The sequence below is a fragment of the Centrocercus urophasianus genome, unplaced genomic scaffold (genome assembly GCF_019232065.1).
Source record: "Centrocercus urophasianus isolate 14NV4802_14NV808 unplaced genomic scaffold, USGS_Curo_1.0 seq_14, whole genome shotgun sequence".
Classification (NCBI taxonomy): Eukaryota; Metazoa; Chordata; class Aves; order Galliformes; family Phasianidae; genus Centrocercus; species Centrocercus urophasianus.
The window spans coordinates 22,382,045-22,402,657 of record NW_024884586.1 but is presented as its reverse complement, the minus strand read 5'-3'; the positions used below and the strand labels follow the sequence as shown (position 1 = coordinate 22,402,657).

The following is a 20,613-nucleotide window of genomic DNA, read 5'->3' as shown; positions in this document are numbered from 1 at the left end:
TTTTATGCTTTTTCAATAAAGTATATTATTGACTCTTAATTCCATCTCTCTTCTTTCAAGATTCCAGATTCCATCATTTCTCGTGGTGTTCAGGTGCTCCCACGTGATACAGCCTCACTCAGCACTACCCCTTCAGAATCTCCTCGTGCCCAGGCCACCTCTCGTCTCTCCACTGCATCCTGCCCAACACCAAAAGTAAGTACCTTGCAAGTTCCATGCTCAGACATATGATCTATCAGATTAATGTACTGCTTCTGCTAAGAGAGATTGGTTTGCATGCAAGGGATATATCATTCTCAGTAATAGATAAATCCAAGACAGTACTTTATTCCTTGTGCACTTCTGCACGATTTAATATGTGGGTCTACCAACATGTTATGATTACTGAAGTTTCATGTTAGCTCCTGCGATATCAGTCATGAAATCATTAATGCCTTGAATGTGTTTCATATCCCCAAGAACATAGGTAATCCTGCCACTGAGTAGCAACTTTAAATAAGTAGTATTATGCTGACAAAAGGTGTGTACAAATTTCTAGCCTGAGCTGGGGCAGTTCTTTGCCCTGCTCTATTATTGATCAGTTTAAGAAAGTTGCAAACCAACTAATTTCACTCAACCTTAGATATTTGCTGCCTGACACTTGGAAACAAAAAAGAGACTAAATTTAATAGTAAGAAAGTTTTAATGCCAACCTTGTGGGATTGTTCACTTCTTACTGATTATACTATGCCATTTAATTGTTAAAGTGAACTCTTTCTAAAAACCTTGAATTGCATACATCAAGGACAAAGTGAATTGACCAGTGGCAAGGCCAGTAATGTCTACCTACAGTAGGATTATTTTCAGCAGAAGAAAGCTCTGCCAGAATTCGCTTCATGTCTTCGTGTCACGGTGATCTTTTTGTGGTACCAGATGCAGACATACTAATAAACTCATAGCAGATGGTGAACAATAACATTCTTCCTTGTCTAATTTGTGATCCTTGAAGACTATTCTGCTTGCTAAAATGATTTGCCAGCATCTGCTAATTCTTCTTCCTGCTGTCTCATTCTTTTCTGTTAGCGAGCAAGATTTTTGGGCAACCACCCATAGAAATATTTTGGTTTAGTCTGTTGGAGAGTTTTATGCAATACTCACCTTCTCTGTAACAGAGTCAAAATTATGTTGATAGACAGCATACTAAGCTTCACTTTATTCTGCTTTTCTTAAGAAGATATTCAGTGAATTATATCTGCATGCAGTTCCTTTTTTTTTAATAACTAAAAAAGCTGTCACTTGTCTGATGGCTAAAAATAGAAACTCAGAGCTTATTACATTAAAACTCTTGAGCAGAAGAGGAGTACAAAACAGGAGCTGCACTGAGTTTCACACCTCTTGACAAAACAGAGAAATCCAAAGAAAACCTAAGAAGACCAATAACAAGCATAAAATAGTGTCAACATTGTTAATAGCTCTAGATTAAACCCCTATGTTTTAAGGAAGGTATGGCTGTGGAAAAGTGTGTACCTTATCAGTGGTGAAGCAGAATGTATTCTTCTCGACCTGGCATGTCCAACCTATGGCCTGCATGTGGCCCAGGTCAGCTAATAATTAGTCCCACCATCCTGCTCTTCCCCACGGATTGGCCTGGCCCAGTCCCATCACTGAGCAACAAGCAAAACATCAGCTCAAGACAATTCCTCTTTACTATGTGTCTCCCAGGCAAATCAAAAGGTTGAATATTGAATATCTTTATGCTGTAGGCAGTCTTCAAAGATTCAGAGGCTTCAGAAGGAAACTACATCAATTTTGAAACAAGAGTAAAAAATCTAAAACTTTTCTTTGGGAAATTAGTTGAGATGAGCTCTTATAATTGCATAACACTTCAGAGTTTTGTGTTAAGCCCCATTTTTCATGTATTACTTGCAAGATCCGGTTTTGTTCAAAATAGGAGAGACCATACCACTTTTAAAACAGGAATTGCCATGAGACATCTATCTAGTCTAGCTTTTCTTTAACATCTTCCAGAAGGGGTAGTACAAGCTGCTTTAAGGAAAAATTAAGGAAAACTTAACTGTTAACAGCAAGAAAATAAATGTGAAGAACAATCTCACTATTCCAATTACCTGAAGTTTGTATTTTGCACAGAAGCATAAACTCGTTTGTCAGTTAGAAAGCTCTTTGTTTTTTATGTATTTTGAAAAATGAAAACTCCAACTATTCTTGGCATCTTTCATTCAGTCTTTTTATTTACCCCCAACTTCTCAAACATCATCTGAATTTGTCTAGAAATACACTTCATTCACATTCTTCAAGATTGTCAGTATGTCCAAACATCTTCACTTGCTATGTTTTTCCTTCTGGATCCCAGCTTTCTAATAATGCAGTGTAATGTAATTTATACCAAATCTCTTGGTCCATAGATTCACACAGTAGTGTGTATGAAAAGGAATTGTAACATAACATCTAGTTGATGTTCTGGCTTTTTTATTTCTTTGATCTGCAAGTGTGTACCTTTTCCATATTCTGACTTTCTGGTTGAGGATTTCACTTCAGGGCTCCTAAACATGTGTATGTGAACTGAAACAAAGAAGAAGAAGTTTAATCAGAAAACAATTTGATTTCCTTTGATTATGGTTACTTTTTTGAGTGGTGCTCTAGCCAGAGAATAAGTGGCACTAGATTTCTTTGTGGAACTTTCCAATTTATTTTGTTGCACCATTTTTTTGTAATTTTTTTTTTGGTCCTAAATGTATGTAAACCCTTACATCTCTCTTACTGAATTTGCTGAGCAGCAGAAAGTTTTGTGTCCCTCTCACAAAAAAAAAACAAAGCAAAAAACGAAGAACAAGCAGCTTATACAATGATGGGAGCACCTATATTAAATAAATGTGAGTAGCGGGTTACTAATTCATGAGTGTGTTGGAGACAAGGTATGAAAGAGTGCATTACTAATGCTCCTGATTGATCTGTTACGAAAAGTCTTTGCCTTTTCATAATTATGTTTTGGAAAAAATAATGTTGTTTATGTGTACACGCAGAGCATGTAGGCAGACACAAAATAGAAGATTTAATTTTAGATGTCTTTATTTTTTATACTTCATCTTCCATGTTTTCTGAAAGTCTATGTGTAAGAAAGTAGTAAACAATGAATAGTCATTTTGAACCTGTATATTTCAATCAGTCTTCAGAAGTTACATTTCCTGAAAAAAGAAGGAATCAGAGAGGATTGTAGGTGTCCCCTTCCTGGAGGTAAGGTGTTCAGGGCCAGTCTGGATGGGTCTAATGGGAGGTGTCTTTGCCTGTGGTAGAGGGATTGGAGGGTGATGATCTCGATAGTCTCTTCCAACCCAAACCATGCTGTATTTTTCACTATAAATTCTTCGGAGGTTTTCAAGACAAATGTCCACTGGGACAACTCTGTCATTATGTACATCCCCAAAACTAAGCAGACTTTCTTGTGTGAGCGTTAATAAATCTCCATGGAATGCCTTCCTTTTTCTGTAAATTGTATTCAAGTTTTAAGCAAAATCCACTGTGGCTCGAAGAGCATTTAAAACTTATTTATAGTAGAAAGATTCAGATAGACAGGCAATCTTGAGTTTTACTCTAGGGAAAACTGCGCTGACAGTCCTCACCTTTCCAGTTATTCAGCCCTAAGTATGGTAGTGATTGTGACATTTTTATGTTTAACAATGTAGTTTTAGTCTTCTGAAAGTTTTAATGTTTTCTCAACAAGGCCAAGTGAATTTGTGAAATATTTATATGACAGAAGTATAAGATGAAACAATATGGCTTGCAAGTTTTTTATATAATTTCCAATAGTTGCTTAGATCGTAAGATCTTCCTATATTTTTTTACATTTCAAGTCTTTGCTTCTCCCATACATAAATGGTGTTATCACTATGTATTTTATTTTACCAGTACTGTGTGTCAGAGTAAAATGAAGCAGATATAGAAGACCAAGGGCAAGATTTAAATTATCACCAGGAGTACATTTCAGTGACAAGAGGTGTTCAAAGTGCTTCACTTTCCAAGATCATCAGTCTAACTGATACTCAGTTCTTCTACTTCAATGTACAGAGTTCCTTTCAGTGTACCTTTGATCATGAAGGAGCCTAAGAAACTCATTATGGTACTTTTAAAAGTGATGTTTTTTCTATCTCACTACCTTACACCTTACACTCATTATATTCTGCTTAAGAAAAATTGTCTTTTCTTTACTTGGTGGATATCTGTTTTTCCCCTATCTATCGTTTTTTATTTGAACTGAAACAGATAAAGCCTTTAGTATTGTTAAGATACATGCTTATAAATCTGTAGTCATGACAGAGTTCTAGTTCCTACATGAGTTTGTAGGAATCTGCTAAAATGAGGAAGCAAGTCTTATTTTCAGAGTTGTTTTAGATATTAGCAAAACAGTTCTCTTGTCTATCCATCGCTCCATAAACATATTCTTCTTAGCACAGTGGGTTTAATTTTGCCAGTTTATCACTTTCTGTATCTCCTAATAAGAGTTGTTGTCATCATTCTTGTTTACCTTCACCTAAAGCCCTGATATTCTTAATCTGAAAAATAGCATATCTTTAAATTTGTCTATGTAAATGTTTCAGTTGTAAAAAATTTTTTAAATAAAAAAATTCCAAAAAAAAAAAAAAAAAAAAAAAAAAAAGATTTAAACATAAAAGAGAAGAAGACAGAGAAGTCTTATTTCTGTGACAAAAGAAATATATTTGGTTTTCATCTTGATCATGTCTCATGTTCGTGTCAACTTAAAAATGGTGCTTTGAGCACCTTTTGTCATGAGTCCTAACTTTCATGCTGAACCTAGTAGTCATTGGTTCCAGTTTTCAGTCAAGTGAGCTAAAAATTAAAACTAAATGTAATGATTTATGTTTTTGGTCTAGTGTCAGAACTTTTTAGTATACAAGTGCCATGTGAAGTAGGGTTGGGTTTTCTATCAATTACTGTTTTTTCAATAGAAGAAAGATCAGGTTGCTTACCAGAAACAATTAATGAGATGCTGTTCAGGATGTGATTCGCAAGCTGTAGTTTTATCCATAAGTTGGATATTTTGTGTAAATTAGATTCAATAAATTTTACTTTTTTTTAATCTTGATGTATGCTATTTCTTCTTAAAATGATCACCAAAGTGAAAACAATATTGAAAGTATGTGAATATATTTCAACATTCCTATGCTAATTTCCCAAGTAAAGTTTTCTTTTGTTGTAAGTTGGAAGTTTGCATATACTATTATATTTATTTTATTTTCTGCCTTGCAACTTGCTTTTGGGTTGTTTAAATTGTTAGAATGATCGAGGCAGACGAAATCACACTCCAAGTACTGCAAGAGTTCTTGCTTTTTCTTGTAAAAAAGGTGGCTGTTTGTAGACACAGAGGCTTAATTATATATTTTATTCTGCTAGGTGTTTTCAGGTTTTTTTTGTTTGTTTGTTTGTTTTTTGTTTTTAAGTAAGGTATGGTACTGGGAGAATGTATTCCAGAGTAGAAAGTAGCCAGGTTTGTTTAAGATGAGGAATCCTACTTGCTAACATATAAGCTACTGTATCCTCCCAGGTTCTCCTCAAAAATGTACAGCAGTATTTTTCAAATCCATTACTGATTAGAATTTAACATTATTTTACATATAGCCATTGCCATTTTTTCCTCATCTTGTTTCAGTTTGAATTTGGTTTAGTAACTCTGATCTCTGTTAAATAAAAATGCAGAATTCCACAGATTTGGAAGTGAGACATTGTAACAAAGAAAGAAGCATCTTGCTGTGCTGGAGTTAAAAAAAAAAAAAAAAACAAAAAAACACCATTATAAATAATGAAAGTAAAGTCTGCTAAAATCCTTCCTAAAATTAGAGGATTCACTTTGGAGAAAGCTGAAAAATTGAAAAATATAGGGGATTTTGCATGTTTGTTCGTTTGTCTGTTAATTCCGAAATAAAACTATCAACAACTGTCCAGAGAGGCAGAATAAAGACTTGTGCCATCAAATTTAAGCTCAAAGTTGAATTTCAATAGAAATACTTATTTGACTTAGGTTTTGTGGTGGTTTTAGGTCAGTTCCCTTCTTTGTCTAGCATGGCTAATGGAGGGTGTTAGCATAGTTGTGAATTAGTTATCTGTACTAAGCTAGTGCATCCAGAGCAGTTCTTGAATTCATGGAAATCAGCTTTACATACAGAGTTCTCCTGAGCTACAAGGTAGCACTTTTTTAGTCTGGTGAAACCTTGAAACGCATCAGAAATACACTCTTCAGTCTTTCCCTGAAAATATGCACTACCAATTTGAAAGAAGCACTTGAAAAACATGGAATAGAATTTAATTTCTTCAATTCAGCAACATATTTACTTGTTTGAAAGGAAATAAAGTGGTTATTTATCTATTTTTGATCGATTTCACGTTTCCATTTCATATTCTCTGACAAGAATTTCTGTAGGCATTTCTTGATGCTGAGATTTATGAAAAACTGCATGTTTCAGTGAAGAGCTTTCTATTTGAACCTATGAGTGGTGACTGTAGAATAGCATTTACAGGAAAGCCTTGTGACAGATTAGGGATCTTGAAGGTCAGAAATTCAAACACATTTGGAACATATTTCTCTCCAGCTACTACACTGGAAACTGGCCTTCCTACTGAATGCCTTAGAGAAGATTTATGAAGGTCACTCGATAACAGCCAGTGACAAGATTGGCAAGATTTCAGGCCAGCTGTTGGACATCTCTTTTAAATTTGCATCATTCATTATAGTTATTTTATTGCCTGCTTTTTATTTCTTCTAAAAAGGCTTTTTCAAAATGCGAGGAGCACTTTGAGCTAGGAGTTCTGTGCATTAGCATTGCATGTCTCATTTGCTTTTTGAAGTTCATGTGGAACAAAATTCACCTGGAGTCTTCTTGGACAATAGTTTCATTCAGAAGTACCATCAGAGTGAGCAGAAACAGACATGGATCACTAGCCACTCATCATCACATTGTTCTAAGCATCTGCAAAGTGAACTGAATCCAGGATCTTTCCACCTTTTCTTCAGCTTCTCAGGGTATCATTGGACTTCTTGAACTTTATCTTCTATCACTTTAATGATGACACTCTTTCCCGGTATCCTTACAAACCCATCCACTTCTGATTTACGATTGAACTCTTCAGCTGGCATAGATAGGAGGAAATATACGTGACAAGAAGCTTTACATAGATTTTCCAAATCTCTGCCTAGCAAAAAGGATAAAGTACAAGACATAACAGATATTTGAAAACAAAACTTAAATGCACTTGTCCTCAAAGAAATTTACTCTTCCCTTTAAAGCCCTACTGATCCGTTTTCAGAAAGATAGATTCTTTCCTTTATGACATTGAGCACTAATGCATCATCTTTTCCTTAATTCTGTTGCTGCAAGTTGTCAAAGAGAGCAACTTTCTTAGCTGATTCACTTAATAACATAGCTGTCCCTCCAGTGAGTTGCTTGTGAGTGTCTTTGTTGACGTGACAACTTCCACCATTACCACCCATGTGTATTTGATAGAAGCTAGCTTATTGTCTAAAATGTTTAAAGGACACTGTCCCTCATTAAAATATGGATGTTCCTATATACACTGCAGCTCCTAGAATTTCAGTTCGACTTAGGGCAGCAAGGCAAAAGAACTCTGCATTCAGAACTCCATTGTTAGTTTGAGAGAGATGCATATACTTGCAATTCAGAACAGTGTTACTGCCTTGGATTAACCGTGTTTGTATTTTTTTCTTAAGCACAAACTTGTTCACAGCGTAGTGGAAATAATGATCTAATTTTCATATGACCAGAAGTCCAGTGTAAATGAGATTTAGGATATTAAGTTACTGGGAATAGTGGCATAATATGGAATGTTTGTATTTATTGTAATCTTTTGTGGCCCTGGCTACACATTTTACCTATCAACTTTATGTAGATTTCTCACCACTGAGTTCCACAGAAGTCAGTAGATATTTTGAAAGAAATAAGCTGCCATATGTGGCCGTAAAATAACCAGTGTATCACCAAAACTCCTGTTTAAGCATGTGGTTACATTATCTTTGCTGTTACCTGAATTAACAAAGCATTGATCTGCTGGTGAAATTCATGTACTAACCTGCAGAGCTGCAAGATAATTGCATTACTTTGTACCACTGTTTGGTCCACATCGACTGCATTTGTTCTCTAATCTGCATATGGAATAGTCTGAGTGATAGTGGATAGTGTGAACAAAATGTGTGATGGTATGATAATGTTGTGTTGGCATCAGCTGGCATTTGAGTACATTACACTTCTGTAGGTTTATCATATGCAAGAAAGAAGTGCAGCAGCCCTAATAAAACATTCATGTTAGTGTAATGTGTACAGGAGAATAGTTTTATTGTGTGAGAATGTTCATCTGTGTAATGGAAGTATTTCTTCCCTTTGTTTGAAAGCACTCCACATTTATTCAGGAAGCCTCAACTAATTGGCACTTGTCTTGCCTAAAATTCCAGAAGTAAAACTGCCGTCAACTACAAACCTTTTTTTTATGCATAAGTGTAAAAGTTAAATGTAATGCATTTTTTAACTTAAAAGAACCTGAGTTGCCACAATATTAAAAATACATTAAGCTCTTTGTTAGAAGTCAAAACTGCTCGCTTTATCTAGAGCACTGAGAAGAAAATTGTAACTGGAGTGTACATTTCTGTAACAGTATTTTTTGGCTGTTGATCAGGCAAGCAAAGTTCGTAGAAAATGCTGCACTTATCAGTATTTTTAGTCATTTTATCTCGTTAGTTCTGGAGTACCATGAACTCTGACAAACACTGCTAAGGGTCAGAAAAGCATCTTAGACCTTCATAATAATCTCCCTTGTGTTCACCTCCCTATGGGGATCTGGCCAATACACCCGAGTTTTTTGTTCCTAGACAGCTGATGCGAAATAATTGTCAGTTGAGTTATACTTCTGAGATGCATTTCTGATAGTGTGAATGGTATGAGAGATTTCAAGAAAAAAATTCTAAAACAATATTGTAATAATATACACAGCTTTTCTGATTTTTCTTCATCAGTGGACTACTTTCTTTTCCAGTTGAATGTGCTGTTATCAACAGGAGGAAAATCCAGACATTTGATAAAAATTGCCAATTGCTCCTAGGTATCCATGTTTTTAATGTATTTTGTTCTTCCAGACCCTACTTCATGTGAGGGCTTTCTCAATTATTGTGATTCAAAGTTAGTTTCTCATTTGTACATTTTAATGTTTTTTTCAATATATTTATTTTAAAGATCTTTTTAATGTTGTTTTTATGCATACACCTACTTTTTCTCTGAATCATCTTCTCTTTAAGCTATGCTAGATTGGAGAGAAAGTTTTATCCCACTGCTGTTTTTCCATATTCTGCCTTGACAGCTCTTGGGGAAAAGAGATTTGGAGTACATCATGGTCAAGTGGGAGATTAGTTTTTACATAGTTCTAATGTGTCCAACAAATAACCTGAACTTTGTTTGGATGCCATATAAAATAATCACTTGCTTTTGGTTAACATGATTCCAACAGTGCATGCCTGGACCATTACAGGATATAGAACTTAGCATCTTTTTAAATTGATGCTGTAAAGAATTTCCATTGTTGGTGCTGAATGTATTCAGAATTAAGTAATTTGATCATAAAAAATGTTTTGTCAAGCTGTGTATTAGCCAGGATTTTAGGGAAAAAAAAAAAAAAAAAAAAAGCCTGACAAATTCAGCTTTTTGCCGAATTTGGATATGAAAACATGCTTCTGAAAGTTGCAAAATTCCTTGTCAGAGGCAGTAAGCAGGGAAATTTAGGAATAGCAAGAGCAGGATTTTATCATCAGGAATTGAAGGAGTCCAAGTGAAATGGATAGTGCTAAGTATTCTGCTGTTGTGGAACTTCTCCTTTAAATACATCCAAACAAAACATGAGTCTCAGACTTGTTTTTTCTTTATAACCTGTGAGTATATCTGCTGAGTTATATATATTCCATTTCATAAGTTCTTTTTACAGAAGTAAAACTAAGGATAAACAGGTTTATTTCATATTGATGCTATTAGAGGATAGAGGAATAATAGTGAAATGTCTATGAGAGCTGTGCTTGGAAAACATGACATGCCTGGTTTTTGGTAACCATAATTTTTATTCATCTTCTAATAAATCTATTGCCTGTCTTTTCTTGCTCTTTGGGTCTGGTTTCCCTACTTCCTGAATTTTCTTCCACTGGCTTCCCATCATTATTCTCTTGTGCTTCAAAGATCAGGAAGGACACCTGTGGCTTATCCTTAACTCTTGACTCCTATCTTACTCTCTTGTGAGTAAGAAAGGGATGTAAACATGATGTATGTCTTAACTGTCTGTGCATTACACCCTGTCAGTTTCCTACATTTCTTACTTCATTACAACTCTTTCACATTGTTCCAAAACCTGCACTTCTTTCAGATGTTTTGATAGTAATCACTTAGTGTTGCTCCTGCCTTATCTCTTTATCTACCCATTTAGCTGTATTGTGATATAAAAATGATACATAGTAAGCATAAAACCAGAAGCTGAACGTTGTGTTTTCAGTTTTGCTGTTCAGGTTCTTCTTATTAGATCTACATTTTGCTTAGAAGGAAGGATTTTTTTCATTTAACAGATAATGAATAGAAAAATCAAAGAACTCAGTTTTCGATCACACAAGTTACTGGTGGGGATAGGCATAGAAATACTTTTGATTAAGAACATGTAGGTGCACGATTTTTCATTCTGGTTTTTGTAGCTACAAATGGTCGTCTGTGATAGGGTTCTTGCGTAGTTGGGTCTGAAAAGTAAGGAGTGTATAATCCATGATCATTTCCTAAAATACTATTTTGTTGACCAATTTCTAGAACTTTAGACAGGAATTGACCAGCAATAAGGATACACCTGAATTCCTTTCTGTGGCATTTGCCATGAAAAAAAAGAGTATTCTTTGTTGATTTTTGTTTTGCTTTTTTCTTTTCCCCCAGTAATACCCTGCTGAATACCCAGAATGTAAGTAGTATAGTGTATGCAAGTTTCACAGTACACTGGTTCACCCCTTGAGAAACACCAAGTTGTGTGGTTATGTCCAGGTTCCCCTAGAAAATGTTACCATGCATATTGTTTGTGCCGTGAATGTAAACAAGAGCTGAACTTCAGCTATTTCCTCTTGGTTTTTTATTTTCAAGCATTTATTATTTCATCACTTGTGATCTATAGATCTTGTATATTTTTTATATTTTGAAGAGAGAAAGATATAATTTCAGTTATATGCATTATCTCCAGACTAATTTCTGAGTCCTAAATCTTCAGAACGACTTGAGTAGCCACACTACCACACTGGTAAGTAAAAGAATAAAACTGGTTTTCTTCTGTGAAGGGCTTGCGTATAGCTGTCTCTTAAAACTTTTCCCCTCAATTCTGTGATATATAGCATTTTTTTATAATGTCCTGATTCCACGCAATTAAGATCTTGTAAGATTATCAGTATTTATTTTTAATAATTTTCTTTTTTCTAGTGCTCATTTTTTTCAAAGCAAAACTGGAAACATTATATTTGAAAATGGTTGTATTTGATCGTGTTATGCTTTCTGAGATCGATAGTATTTGTACCAGGATACTGGGCCAAGTGTTTTTGCACTAACCCATGTCTCTTTGTTTTCCAATAAGGATTTCTTTTTCCTCTTGAGGGTGTTTTAATCATTGTTGGTTGGTGGATTTTTTTTTCCTCTTGGTTAAATCTGTGTTCTAAAGGAGACTTTTTTTTTTTTTTTTTTTTTTTTTTTAATGAATACAGTTTTTTCTTGGTCAGTGTACTGGAATTGCTTGGAGATTTACTCAGAGTTCCATCAAAACTATAGAGCTGATGTTTTTCTTCATAGTTCAAAATTATTACTATTCTAATGCAGTAAGACTAGCAAAGGAAAGCAACAGTTTTCATAAATGTTTCCAGTGTACTTTACTATTACATATCCTATTAGAACTGAATATTTAGATAATTAATGTATTGTTTAGGTGCGTTATTTTCTTCCCAGTCTAGTGTAAATAAAAATAAAAAAAAACAATCTTGACTATGTTTTGACTGTGACATTTTTAAGTTCTCGAAGTGGCAATCTAACTTTTACTGGAATGTCCCGGCCATCATAAGGCAGAGTTAAATTTCCATGGCCCATTCAGTCTTTGGCTTCCTTGGTGGGACTTCACAAAGGATAGGAGGTGTTGTTTGAAAGGTTTCACTTCGGTTGTGTGAGACTTAGTTTTGCATACACTGCGAAATAACCATCCAGTAACGGAAGCTCCATTCAGGCTTGACTCAGCAAGCAGGATATGCGTAAGGTCATTTTTATTGTCTTCTTCCTTTCTACTTCAATTGACATGACACCAGTTTAATTTATCATTAGAAAAGAACAATTCTGAAAAGAACTCTGGATGTAAATAAATGTTTTATTTTGTGTGCTTCTAGCAATACAAGGTGTTTTGAGCATCTACCTCATTTGTTTCTTCTATCCTCTGCGTCATCTAGGAAAAAAATTATATAATAAAGGAAGAGTAATCAGGTAGGACATATGTGGGAGAAGTCATATACGTTGTATATTTAAAAGAAAAATCTGATATTGGTCTGGCATTAAAATTTTCTGGTTGGGCAGCATAATTTTTAACTGGGAAACTTGATAGCAGTGGCTAACATCTCTCGGACAGGGACAACTGGAATCTGTATTGCATTCTGTCAGGTATCAGTAATGATACTTGTCAGGCCTGATACTCCCAGTTACAGCATACTATGATCATATTATTTGTAGAATTTATAGTGGTTTTATTCTTCAGGTAGAATTTTAGGACTTCATTATTCTCTGTATACAGATCAGATAAGTAACATGTATTCATTCAGAAATAATAATGAATTTAGCATGCAGAATATATGCCAGGTTGGTAATATAATGAGAAAAAAGTTCAACAAGGGAAGGTTAAAATGACATGATAAATCACCGTTTATTTCAGAAATTAGAGTCTGTGTCTTTGTCCTCTAGAGATGTCTCAGAGAGTCAAATTGATGTCTTGCATGTACTGCTAACTGATTGTGTGGAAATTTTTTTAAGTTCACTTTTTCTTTATTCTTCTGTCTTTTTTACCCATCTTCCTCCATTGTAGCAAATTAGACGGCCGGATGAAAGCAAAGGAGTTGCTAGTAGAGTTGGATCCCTCAAAGTAAATATGTTTCTAACATTTATTTTGCAAATTTTCTTCTATAGCCTACATTTTTCCTTTTCAAGGGGGAGGTGAGGGGAGGGAGGGAAGGGGCTTTTCCATTTCTCACCATCTCATCATTTTTATTTTAATACTCTTATTGCTGTTGGGTCACATTTTGTTTGTTTCTGTGCTACATATAGAACAACCTTGAAGGCCAGATAGTAAGCTTTGAATGTCTTGAAATACAAAACATCGACTTTCTTGAAGTGCCTATAATTTGATGATCATGATTAAACCATTTCTCTGATGTGCATTGTTTGTCACTTAACTGCCTGTTACATAGAGAAGTGACTTACTCATCTTCAGACTACTGCTTCCCATCTAAAACATAATATAACTTTTATAGTGCTTGCACTTCTTGCATTTAAATTCTGCAAAAGACCATTATAAGAAAGTTGAATATTTCATCCATATCTAGCCTTTAAATCAGAAAGAAACAGAGCAGATAAAGAGGAAGTGAGAGAGATTCATGTGAGACTAATAAGAATGGAGCCACTGTTTTTCTAAATAATTAGTCCCCTTTTCTGCCCTTTTGTTTGCATAAACAGACTCAAAACTTTAAAGCACTTATCAAGCAGATATCTAACTTATTACCTACCCATGTATAGTGTTACACTTTAATAAATGATTTAAAACACAGAACATAATTTGTACCAGGATGCTGATCACATGCAGTCCAGGCCATTCTGTTAAGATTCCATCTCAACTGTTGCCTCTTTCAGCCACCCAATTTTCCACCTTTTTTCCACTTTATCTCCTTTTAGCACTTTCTAAAGCGCTAACTAATTCATTTTTCTTCTGCACTCTCTTTGCCTCTCCTGCCTTGTTTTTTGATCTTTTGTTTTGTTCTTGTATGTGTGTGTACTGCCTTTGTTCCAGGACAAGCCATCCTCTCTGTTCTCTAACACTGCTCTACTGCTGCTCTTTGTGAAAATGTTATTTCACTGAGCATAAAGAAGGGGAGGGGAAGGATTAATTATGCACCTCTTTCCAGTAATGACACCATTTAAATTGATCTCAGTATTGCAAGGAAGCCAGTTGCTCTTTGTTATACAAGTGATACCTAGCTGCATCTGTAGCATTCCTCACTGTCTGTGAGGCTTTATCTTTTCATCCTGTGTTTTGGGAAGAAGTTTTTGTTACAGTGTGAGAAGAGTCCTCTGTGAATGAGGCACTGCTTCACTCGTGGACGTTCAGTACCACTGAATGCACACAGGAGAAAAGACAAGACAGTGACAGTTTCTGTGCTGAGATTTGTGTATGTTCTTACTGTGACCTGTTCATCTTACTGGGTCATCGCATACACTTTTACATGCATAATGTGTATACATATGCAAAAATGTAACTCATGAGGGATGAGATTCACCTCCTGTTTTATGAATGTTTATTGATACCTACTTCAGGATTCTTATTTCTGTACCTGACTGCTCAGGATTTAATTTTACTGCTCAAAATATGTATTCTGACACAAAATCTTACATAAATGTCCGTATAGTTGGATATCGTAACTGGGAATCCAAAATGTGAATGTATGCTCCTTTGAGATGAAAATACATCCTAGAACACTGCCTTAACAATAAACAAGCAAATAGTGTAGCAGAGATCTAGATGCTTTAGAACAATCAGTCCCTTGATTTTTTTTCAGTGTTTTTCTTGTGCTGAAAAAAGATCCATTCTAATGAAGCAAAAATATCTTATTTCCAGTTTTGAAGTTTATCGAGCTTGCGTGTCTCTGTTGTTGAAATCGCTTTGATGTCTTGAAATATTTTGCCAGAGGCAGTGAGAAATGTGTTATCCTATGATTTTAAAACAAGGAACAAAAGAAAAAGAAAAGGAAAAAAACATGACCAGAGAACAGGTTGCTTTTTCAATTCATTTTCTGATGTTTACATGTAGCTCCATCGAAAGCTGGAGGAGCTCAGAGATCACCTAGAAGGCAATGTCAAAGGATGCTCTCTCCGAGCAAATGTACGATTTCACTCGGTGATCTGTTTTTTTAAAACTTCCGCTGGCTGGTAACACTAAATCTGATTGGTTTGTCCTCTCATGCCCATCTTTTGCCTTTCTCTCTCTTTCTCCCTTTGTGTTTTCTTTCTTTTCTAGCTGGGATTTCATTTTTAATGTGTTTGAGAAACCTTAATTGACAGAATATAATACTGCATTTTGATGAGTGCTAATCAGTCTGCTTGCCTTTAACACCAGCTAAAAAAATCCCTTTCCAAAACTGAAATTAATGTTTCCTGAATATTAGGCTTAGTAATAAATAAAACAGATGCCCTTAGTTATAGGAGAATGGTGTCTTCTGCCTGTGATTGATAGTCTTAGATGCACTTAGGTAAATCAGAAGTATATATGCTCATATTTGCCTCTGATTTTTTTGGAGTCCCTACATCATCCTGCAAAATATGTTAATATTTGGTCGAATGCAGGCTACACAAATTTGGTTGTTTTATTACTTTATTTAGACTCCCCTAATACAAGAACTAATGTTTCATACATCTTATTTGTTGCATTTCTTCTTTAATAAATGAAGTAACGTGAAAAAGAATTGGGATCTCTCCTAACAGTAATGACACCCCTGTAAGGTTAACCATTTTTCACAGAATCTTTAAAAATCTGAGCCAAATCCAGCATGACAGTGTAGGCAATAAGTACCCCGTTGACAGGCGTTTCACCTCACACATGAAGATCAGCCTTTCAGCAATTAATTTTACGGAAGACAAAGTTTAAGCCACATAATTTGATGTACAAGGAAAAATCAGAAAAAAAGGGACAGTTATGAGCATAACAGATGAAAAAGATGTCAAAAGCCACTTATCCCTTTGAACATCCATCCAGTGACAATTGTTAGAAGTTCTTCAGATTCATGTCCCGTTTGTGTCTTCCATACGCTATGACTGTTGTCGTTATTGTCAGCATTACCATTCTAATGCATAATCCACTATGGTTATACAGCAACAGATGATTTCGATAATGATAATAATTTGGTAATTTCTATCCCTTCTGGATGACTTTGCATACCAGCTAAGTATCTGACATAAAGTTGATCTCCGCCTGTTGTCATATTGAAATCCCTGGGCTTGTAATCTTTTGCAGTTCAAATACAGGGAAACCAAGCTGCTAACATATTGCAGCATTCCGCAAAGTAAATTTTGTGAAAGCACTGTATGTTGTCTCTGACAGTTCTTTAGGAATCACATTTTTGAGAGAATAAAGAGGGATATTTCAGGTTTGGTTACATGCTAAATTTCTTAGTGTTAATCAAACAGAGCAATTGTCATTCTTAAATTTATGATTTAGTACTAGTGAATAAATGTAAAGCCAAGAAAAAAAAAAAAAAAAAAGCCATGAAATGATGTACTATAAAAATGTTGTTATAATCACACTTTATCCCATAGAATGTCACATTGAAAAATGTTTCGAATGAGAAACTGTGACCATGTCAACTATAGTTATTATGAGAACTAATTGACATTAAATTGTCTTCTTCCTTTGTGCCGTTTTATCTGTTATTACGTAGCAATGCCCTACATAGTGTTATTAAGGAAGTGAGATCATGAGCTAAGATATTTTCCATACATTCTGCTTATACCCTTTAAGTTTCTTAAAATTTGAACTGGATACATTGCAAGTATAATAACATATAATTAAAATCTATTGCTTTTTCACTGCCATTGTGATTCATGTTGTTCAATGGGTATTTTAAATAAGTCAGCATTTTAAAAGGCAATATACAAATGACTGGTCAATAATAAGGAAATCCTTAGTAAACAGCGGACAGTTGGAAGGAAAATGAGAGACCTGTTAATACTTCATGATAATGATTATTTTTCATGTCTTTCATACTGGTTTTGGAAAGGGGTTTAGATGGAAGTCCTAGGGAAGTTTACCCTACAAGGTAGCAAATGTATTAAATTGTGTGGGAGAGGGAACATATAGTATCTGATGGCCAGCACACAGATGAAAATTGAATGCTATTGCACATTACTATATGCTGTTAAGGTGGAACCTTTGTTTCAGAATGAATTGCAAAGAATTTTCCCACTTTAAAGGCATAGGTCATTGGAAATATTTAGAAATATCCCAGATTCCACCAGAAGTACAAAAAGACAGCCAGGTACTTAAAATAATGTTGAACTGAATACTTGCATGAAAATTTGAGTTAATTAAGCAGTTTTGAGGGTTTGAGGGCTTATAATTTTGTAAAACTACCAATATCAGCACTAGTACATAAATATTTGCATAAAGGTTACCTGAATTGCCTTTCCATTTCCTTTTGAGTTCTCCATTCACCTAACCTTTGGCTATTCCAGTTGAACCTTTGAACCTCCCAGAGTGTTTGAAGCTGAACTTAGGCATTGTTTAGAAAAGTTAGTGTTCTGTCACATGGCAACAAAACGTAACGGAATATTGGTGGGAAAGATAAACTTCTACTGCCATACCACTGACATCCACCTCTGATGATGTGGGCCGACATCGTAAAATAGGAAGCACTATTTTCAGGACAGCCCTCATATTTTAAATCCAGGTTTTAATTCTGGAGAAATACATTTTGGAAATCCAATCAGGAAAAAAATAAATCTAAATCTAAATGCAGATTCTTGACCATCATCTTTCCAAATCAAAGATTCTGTTTTTGACCATGAAAAATGCTCTCAGAATTCACAGCAGGAGCCAAATTTTGTCCATAGATGATATTTAGTGAAACCTGGGTCATCATTTCTCAGAATTGTGTCTCACAAAACATGCAATTTACTGCATGTTTTGTTCTTACTTTACTTACTTTACTTACTTTTGTTCTTACTTTAAGTACCTGCCTTCTTTGATCATGATGAAGAATTGCATTTATGGGGCTTTTGTTCCAGGTCATAATATTCAATTATTAAAGATCTGAGTCAAGGCCTTCAGACAAATAACAGATTGCTCTTGCAGCCTTTGAACCGGATTCTCAGTTGGTGTACATCAGCATAGCTCTTTTAAAAGTAATTATCACAGCAGGGGAATTTCTGTGACTGGCATTAATTCTGTCCCCCTTAGCTTAGATATTTGCAGCTCAAATTACAATTCGCCTCTATTAAACTGGAACCAAGAAAGAAAGGAATGATTTGAAGTGATTAAATATTAAGAGAAATAAGACCTAAGTTAAATGTTAAGATTTAAATAGATATTAATTAAAACATGGTTAATTAGATCACAGACTAATAGCAGCGTCCTCATAGTAAATGTCCAAAAGAAAATAAGAAATGTAGGAAAGTACTTTGCATGCTCCTTGTAAATTAGTGTGAGGAATAGGTAAAATTAGCCAAATCCTTCCAAATTAAAAAAAATAATAATTCTATAGCTCATATCATTGCTGGTTTCTTTTATTTAGTTGCTGATACTTAAAAAATGGTGCTGTGTTCTTTCTTGCTGTTACTGCATTCTTTGAATCCTCACCTTCAAAACTGAGACTAAGGGATTTTTTTTTGCCATGCTATTGTAAGACAAAACAAGGGATCAATGGGTGGACATTACTGATGAGAATCTTGCTTAGGGAATCTTCCAAAAATCTTAGGTGAACAGCAGAGCCCCTGTTCTTAGCAAAAGTGTACCTTACATTTCCTAGGAAGCTCTCCGTGTCTAGAAACAGATTTTGTATTTGTTTGAAAGGGGTTCTCTTTTTCTTCTGGGTTTTTGTTTGTTTGTTTGTTTTTTCTGAAGTAATTTTCTAGTTGTCACTTAATCCCGAAAACCATTTCACGATACCATATTCTGATTTAAAAAAATTTAAAAAAAGAACAAGTGAAGAAAGCTCTGAGCATGTACAGACGTTTAAGATGTCAAAGTCACTCATTTCATTAATAATACTGTCTAGTCAGAGCAAATGAAATATGTACAGAATACTGGAAAGGACCAAAAATATTTGCAGTGAGAGAAGTAAAAAACTGTCATTGAAGGAGGAACAACTGTAGATAAAGCATGTAATGAGGACTGCTGTGAATGTGAAATTTTCCTGAAAGTGGTATTTTACATTTCAGTGAAGAATTATGGAATACACATGTGAGATTGAAAAATGTTCATGGCTGACTTTTTACGAATGTTATTTTTCTCTTCTCAGTCAAAAATAATACTCAATAGCATTACTCAAGTTGGTGGTAATACTCAAGTCAGCAATTTCTGTGAAAGTTCTTGCTGGGTTGTTTACTGTAAATGTACCTGAAGTGCTGCGCAAATAGCAGTTTTGTTGAAGTCTAAGAAAGGTTTTCAGGAACTTCTGATAATTCATTTTTTTTACCTTTGAAAAAAATCAAGAGGAGATTTTTAATGCATTTGTAGGATCGTGTCTTTTTCAATTTCATTTATTAGCTTGTTTTAGTGCTCACAGCTAATTGTGATCAGACCATTAATCTAACAAAAGTTAAGGAAAAAGAAAAATCTTACCTTAGTAAAATAAATCCATAAATTGGATGTGTTTTAAAATTTATTTCTGATCTAGAAGTGAGTTATTAGTATTGAAAAATGAATATTTTGTATAAGCAAAATATTCCCAAAGCAATCAGTAAAACTGATTGTAGTCTTTCCACTTTCCTTGTGTCTGTGTGGAAAGCTTTTGACAGGAAGTGCTGTCCCTCAAGAGTCTCAAGTGTTAATATTGCTGAAGAGACATAATCTGCAGATTTCTGCTGACCTATATCTGACAGTTAATCATTTAACTTTGCAATTTATTCTGGTTTTTTGTGGGACTGAGGTTGAAGAAAAACCCCTATTGCCAAAGATCTCATTCTGAGCAACTAAAAATGTAGAGGAATACAGGGAAGAAAAAGGTCTCTCATATTTTCACATTTCTCCTTTGCAGAGTTGGAATAAAACCAATGGTGTCAAATGGAAGAGGCTGATAAAGCTTCATTTTAGAATACCTTGCTGTCCAAAGGATAGCTTTCTCTTCACGTTATGAATTAGATGGAGGAGAGAGACAATTCAGATTCTTCTTTAGGCTTAATTATTTCATAAATGCAGAATCTTTTATTTTTTTCCTTTTAAGAAGCTTCCACCTTAAAAGGCATAAATTTGGAGTTTCTGAAATAGCTGGTCACAGAAATTTAATGAACCCTCTGCTACTATCTCAGTGCTGGAACCACCTATACAGAAAACCTTCTAAGACCCTGACTGTGCCACCATTTCTTTTTTAACAATGTTTTCTTTTCCCCACTGCACAACCAGGCTCGGCTCCCTTCGTGCTCATCCACCTATAGTGTTTCTGAGGTATACTTTGCACGTGTTCTCTCACACAGTCGACCTGCTCTGCCATCACACTTCTTTGGTTTTATTTAGTTTTTCTTTTTTTGCATTGCACTGTGCACAAGTGGGGAAAAATCAGCTTGCGGGGGCAGAAATTGCATGATCAAC

The 20,613-nt window shown here is 34.9% G+C and overlaps 1 protein-coding gene across 17 annotated transcripts in view; it reads left to right on the top strand.

Moving 5' to 3' along the window:
* The window catches only part of GPHN (gephyrin), a 308,827-nt gene that overhangs the window by 217,955 nt on the left and 70,259 nt on the right, over positions 1-20,613 (top strand). For 15 of the 17 annotated variants that reach the window (XM_042814426.1, XM_042814421.1, XM_042814428.1 and 12 more), the window contains one exon: positions 61-195. In XM_042814426.1, the coding sequence (XP_042670360.1) occupies positions 61-195 (135 nt within the window). Of the gene's footprint in view, positions 1-60; positions 196-13,128; positions 13,186-20,613 lie in introns of all 17 variants that reach the window. The other 2 variants (XM_042814438.1, XM_042814439.1) reach the window with 1 other exon arrangement.